This window comes from Stegodyphus dumicola, chromosome 10 (genome assembly GCF_044657685.1).
Source record: "Stegodyphus dumicola isolate Sdum_Otavi_A_Nest chromosome 10, ASM4465768v1".
NCBI lineage: Eukaryota > Metazoa > Arthropoda > Arachnida > Araneae > Eresidae > Stegodyphus > Stegodyphus dumicola.
Genome location: NC_140777.1, coordinates 50,088,173 through 50,093,104, shown reverse-complemented (window position 1 = coordinate 50,093,104; position 4,932 = coordinate 50,088,173). Strand labels below are relative to the sequence as shown.

Below are 4,932 nucleotides of genomic sequence, written 5' to 3'. Positions count from 1 at the left end.
TTGAGCATAAGTAACAACATAACAACAATAACAATAGCTCATAATAGCTGTCTATATTTCCACTGACAGCAGGGCAGTCAATAGCTTTCTGTCTATCTACCGACAATCTACTTCTCCCGTCTAATCGAACCGTTGGGGCAGTTAGATAATTGTGTCAGCAGAGAACCAAGTGACTCTGCTGACACAATTATCTTTGCTTCAAAATATCCTGAATTGCAACTCTCCAGGGCTTATAGGGCTCTAGGGTGAATGGGCAATTATACTAGTGTGATTCAGATCTGTCCAAAAGTCAAAGTTTTGGGGAAGGGGTCAAGATGCGTGCTGGACAAGGGACTGGCATAAAGGGTGCAAACCGGGTGAGGTGAAAGACATATGCAGTGTCTGCCTTTTACTGAGTTAGAGATGGATTGTTAAAACGAAATGCTGTTAATAAGTTTTTCAAGAATTACTAAATATTATATAGATATATAGAATACAGGTACGAGCTATAAATGAGTTACATGGATACACATTACATAATTACATGAAATAAGTAATGCAAAGCCATTAGCCAATGACATCTTCTCTTTAATTCTTATGTAGTACAACAGTTTAAAAATTTTAACAAGTAAGTCCTGATGCCATCTAAATTCTGAAAAATAGACTGTATCATAAATAATGCAGTTTTTGAAAATTTTCTGCTTACGTATAGATGACTGCAGAAACCTAGTTTTATTATCTTGTGAAAATGCTTAGATAAAACCTGCGATATCTTCACATAAATACAATTTTACTTCTTTACACGTTTAAAGCAGAAGCATTATTACCTTTTGAATAGATATCGGTAATAAAAGGTTAGCAAAAATGGAGAGAGAAACTTCTGCTTACATATTTTTTTTTTTTTACCAAAAATACCTGTTATAATTGGAGAGCTATACTGCTTCTGTCACAATATTGAATTATGCACTTTAAAATCAAGCAGTAGTGCTAAGACCTAGCAGGTATATTTGAGTATAATGTTACAAACTTTGTACATATGTAGGTAATTATTGTGAAATTATATGTGTAGTGTAACATGAAAATCTAAAGGGGCTATGCTTTCCCGGCAAAGTAAGAATATAAAGCAATTCTATTTAACATTGAGTAAATAGCTGTTTCGCTAAATTGCCGAGATACTGCCATGCTGACGACATTCTTGTGGAACAATTTTGGTCACCAAATTTGAAGAGAAATCGCCAAAAGTTGCCAAGCTTGGCGGTACTTTGATCTGGGAAGAACTATATAACACCGGAAACAGTATCAGCTTCTCAGTTGTTGTTGTTAGTTCAGAGTTGAATTCGGAGCATTGAGATATACGAGAGAGCTACGCTTTTTAGATGCACTTTGCATTATGTTGTGATTACCGTTCTTAGTAGTTTGAAATGCAATTACTGATTGTACACTGTGATAATGTGACGCGCTGTACAAGTATTTTCGTGGAAAGTTCCAGAAATGTGAAGGGTTGCCTTGGATAAAATAAATTTTTATCAAGCTATCATCGATTCTTTGTGCATTCAATCTATTACGAACCCATATGTACGCAACAATATTTTCTACGTAACTTAAATATTAAAGGAATATTCAAATAATGATGACTAATGAAATGCTTTCACAGAACACAGAAAGCTGCTAAATTTGTTATACAAAATTGTGAATATTTATTTTATAAATTTCCAATATTTTGATTCAACAAATGTAAAACAATTAATTAAATATCAATGTAATTAAAAATTTCTTATTATACGGCAGGCCGAAAATAGAAAAAATATTTTAAACGTCATTGTAAGTATAATTAGTAACTAGAGATAGCATTATAAACTTAATAATTAACAACATTAATCGATATGAGCAACTAATAACCCTGTAGATTTAACTGTCAAAGTATTTCTAATTCAGAATTTATAACATATAAATTGCAGTTGATTAATCACTAAGTTAAAAAAATTAGCATTCACACTTAGGGCACTTTTCTTTAGTGAGGTTTTTTAAGAAACTGTCATAACATATCTTTTGAATTAATTTTATCTTCTCATTTCCCCTCCAGTTAATGTTGATAGCAGATGGCATCATATCTGATAACTTTGTGGGGTTTTTTATGTAATCCAGATAATTTACTAACTTAGTATAATCAATCAAACCATTGTGAGTAGGAAATTTTAAAATAAAACATTTTATCAAATCTCTGTTAACTGGAAGAGGGTTAGATCTCAGTATGTCGTACACCACCGAAGGCTTGAAATATCCTTTATTTTCACTGTTGTCCATATCAAAGATTTCGAACTGCAGTTTTAACTTCTCAAATTCTTGATATCTTTTCTTGCGAATTTCGGTTTGCATTTTGGAAAGAAGATCCTCAAATTTTAATCCGACATCTTCTTCATAAGCAAAATGACGTGCAAGTGTCACTATTTGCTGTTCTGGAATCTTCTCACGGATATCTTCAGGCAGATTTTGATACAAAATAGTCTTAAAATCATCGTAGTTTATAAAACCAGTTTTCCCAGCATCCGCGTTTCCGAAAGCAGTTTTCATAATTATGGCTTTATCTTTAAGGAATGTTTTGAAAGTTGATTTTACCTGTGCTATATTTGAATGGACGAATATATCGCAGTGGTTTTCCATGTAATCAAACGTATATTCATCAGCATCACATATGCAAACTGCTTCATTTTCAACGCATATTATGTTTCCAACATATATGTCTTTTGCTGAATAGTAGCAGTGATTTGAATTTGTTGGCTGACATGAGGGTTTCACCAGTTTCATACGCTTCATATACCTATTGTTCTCCTTAGACATGATCCAGAAATTCATATGTGGTCCAATGATTTCAACAGTGTCATCTTCAAGGAAATATTTAATGATTAAAATTTGATTTTTCTTTAACACTTCATTTGTTAATATGTGTGCCAAGTACCGTAGTTCTTTGCCATCACAACCATCTCTGCAATTCAAAAAGAACTTCAGTTGCTGTTTGAGTCGAGGTTCTCTTTCAGGAACCTTTTTAGACAGTTCATAATTTAGAACGAAATCCCTTTTTCCTTTTATGGATTCGACTCCATGACAGGTAATCAGGCTATCCTCTTGCGAACCGAGTTGCTGTGGATAAACCAATTTGTGATACTTAGGGTGTTCTATTTTAGGTAACGTCACAGGCACTAACTCTCTGTTAAATTCAGTTCGATAAAATTCTTTTGTGAATTCATCGCAGTCATACAGATAAACTCGGGCACCAAATATATTTATGGCAGTACCTAAATCTAAGTCTTTAGAACTGTAGTATTGAATTGAATTCTTCTCTTCTAGCAGAGGATTTGAATCTGTGATAAACGCGCCTTTATCCATCTTATTCTGACTACTGAGCAGCAATTCTCTCAAACGCGTGTCTTTATTTTTCGCACTTAAGTTCAGTACTACTGGATCACATATGTCGCCAGGAAAATTTATTTGAGTCATATTCTTGGGAACGCGCGTAGGCCTAAGAATAACATAATTATCATACGCTCCATTCCGAAGACAATGCTTGCATTCTGGAATTTTCTGTGCATCGACTATTTTGATAGTGTCATCAGTTAGACTGTAATACAGAGAAATAAATCTTTTATCTTCAAGATGGGAAGCACTGCGTTCATAGATGCCAAAGAAATGCAAAACATTAGGAAAATTTCTGCAAAATGTTCTTAATGCGAAGTTTTTATGTCCCGGTCTGCGTTTGCACGTTTGCGGTTTGTCAGCCTGTTCTCGATCAGCAAGAACTGGATCTTTCATACCAGGTTCTGGAGCCTTCACTCGAAAACCCATTTCTGTCAAAAAAGTTCGAGTAAAGTTGTCGCAATCTAATAACTTAAAGGACTTTCCAAATAAGACTAGGGTTTCTCCCACATTTAGATCTTCAAGTGCATAATATCCACCTTCAGGCTTAGGCATCCTGTTTCTGTTCAAAATGCATCCTTGCAAAAATCCTGTATTTCTTTGTCTAGGCTCGAAAACCTTCATTGTTCCATCCTCTACAAAATAAAGCACATGACACTCTCTAAACTTCATGTGGTCCATCGCTGGCTCCCCTCGATCGTCGAAAGAAGCATAAAACCTCAATATGGGTAAACTCTTACCTTTAAATATATCATTTTCGAATAAATATTTAGAATACGCCGATTGCGTTGAAACGCACGTAGGATAGAAAATGACTTCTGGTGTATTTCTCTTACTTAGTGCAGGACTGGAGGAATAGCCCGGTAAAAACGGAAGTCTAAAATCACTTCCAGCCATTCGCGTTTCCTAGAAGGTATAAAAAATCTTCTTAGAAAGTTAAAAATATTTCATTTCAGACTTACTCTATGCAGAATGTATAAAGAAGAAGCATACTCTACACTAACCAATGAACTCTTCAATATATTTAAAGCATTCGCATTTTAAATATGTTAATTATACATTCGGTCCCTAGCTGATTTGTGTTTATTGTTGCAATTTTAGTCACTCATCAGAAACTGTAAGAGAAAATTTGGATCCGTTACCACATCCACCAAATAGTCCTGATTTAGACCTCAGATTACTCAGGTTACCAGCATATGGCACTAATCTGCACCTAAGATTTCAGATAACAATGCCAACTTGCAAGATAATTTTGCAGAAAAGGATCAAAATATCTTTGAAAGTAGATTTATATTTTTGCTTGGATTTTTGCTTAGGAGGGAAATCGTTAGAGCAAAAAGATCATTACATTATTGGTTAAAATTATTTCCTTATATTCTCATTAATTATTCTGTTATTTCTGTATTTTTCCTTAATTCAATGAAAAATAACCAAAAACAGTTTCGAGCTAACCAATAGATGATGATTTGTTCCTTCTACAGCTTCGTTAAACTAAACTCGCATACTTTGAATAAAATGAGAATGAATAGGGACTAATGCGTC

At 34.0% G+C, this 4,932-nt stretch overlaps 1 protein-coding gene across 1 annotated transcript; it reads right to left on the bottom strand.

The window, feature by feature from the left end:
• Positions 1 to 1,961: 1,961 nt before the first annotated feature.
• LOC118181719 (EF-hand domain-containing family member C2-like) lies at positions 1,962 to 4,252 on the bottom strand. Its single transcript, XM_035350913.2, has one exon. It carries the CDS (start codon positions 4,069 to 4,071, stop codon positions 1,963 to 1,965), a length of 2,109 nt encoding a protein of 702 aa, XP_035206804.2. The 5' UTR covers positions 4,072 to 4,252; the 3' UTR covers position 1,962.
• Between the last annotated feature and the right edge of the window lie 680 nt (positions 4,253 to 4,932).

What these genes read in the sequence shown, in the direction of transcription:
- LOC118181719 (XM_035350913.2), bottom strand. Translation starts at nt 4,071, where the DNA reads ATGGACCACATGAAGTTTAGAGAGTGTCATGTGCTTTATTTTGTAGAG.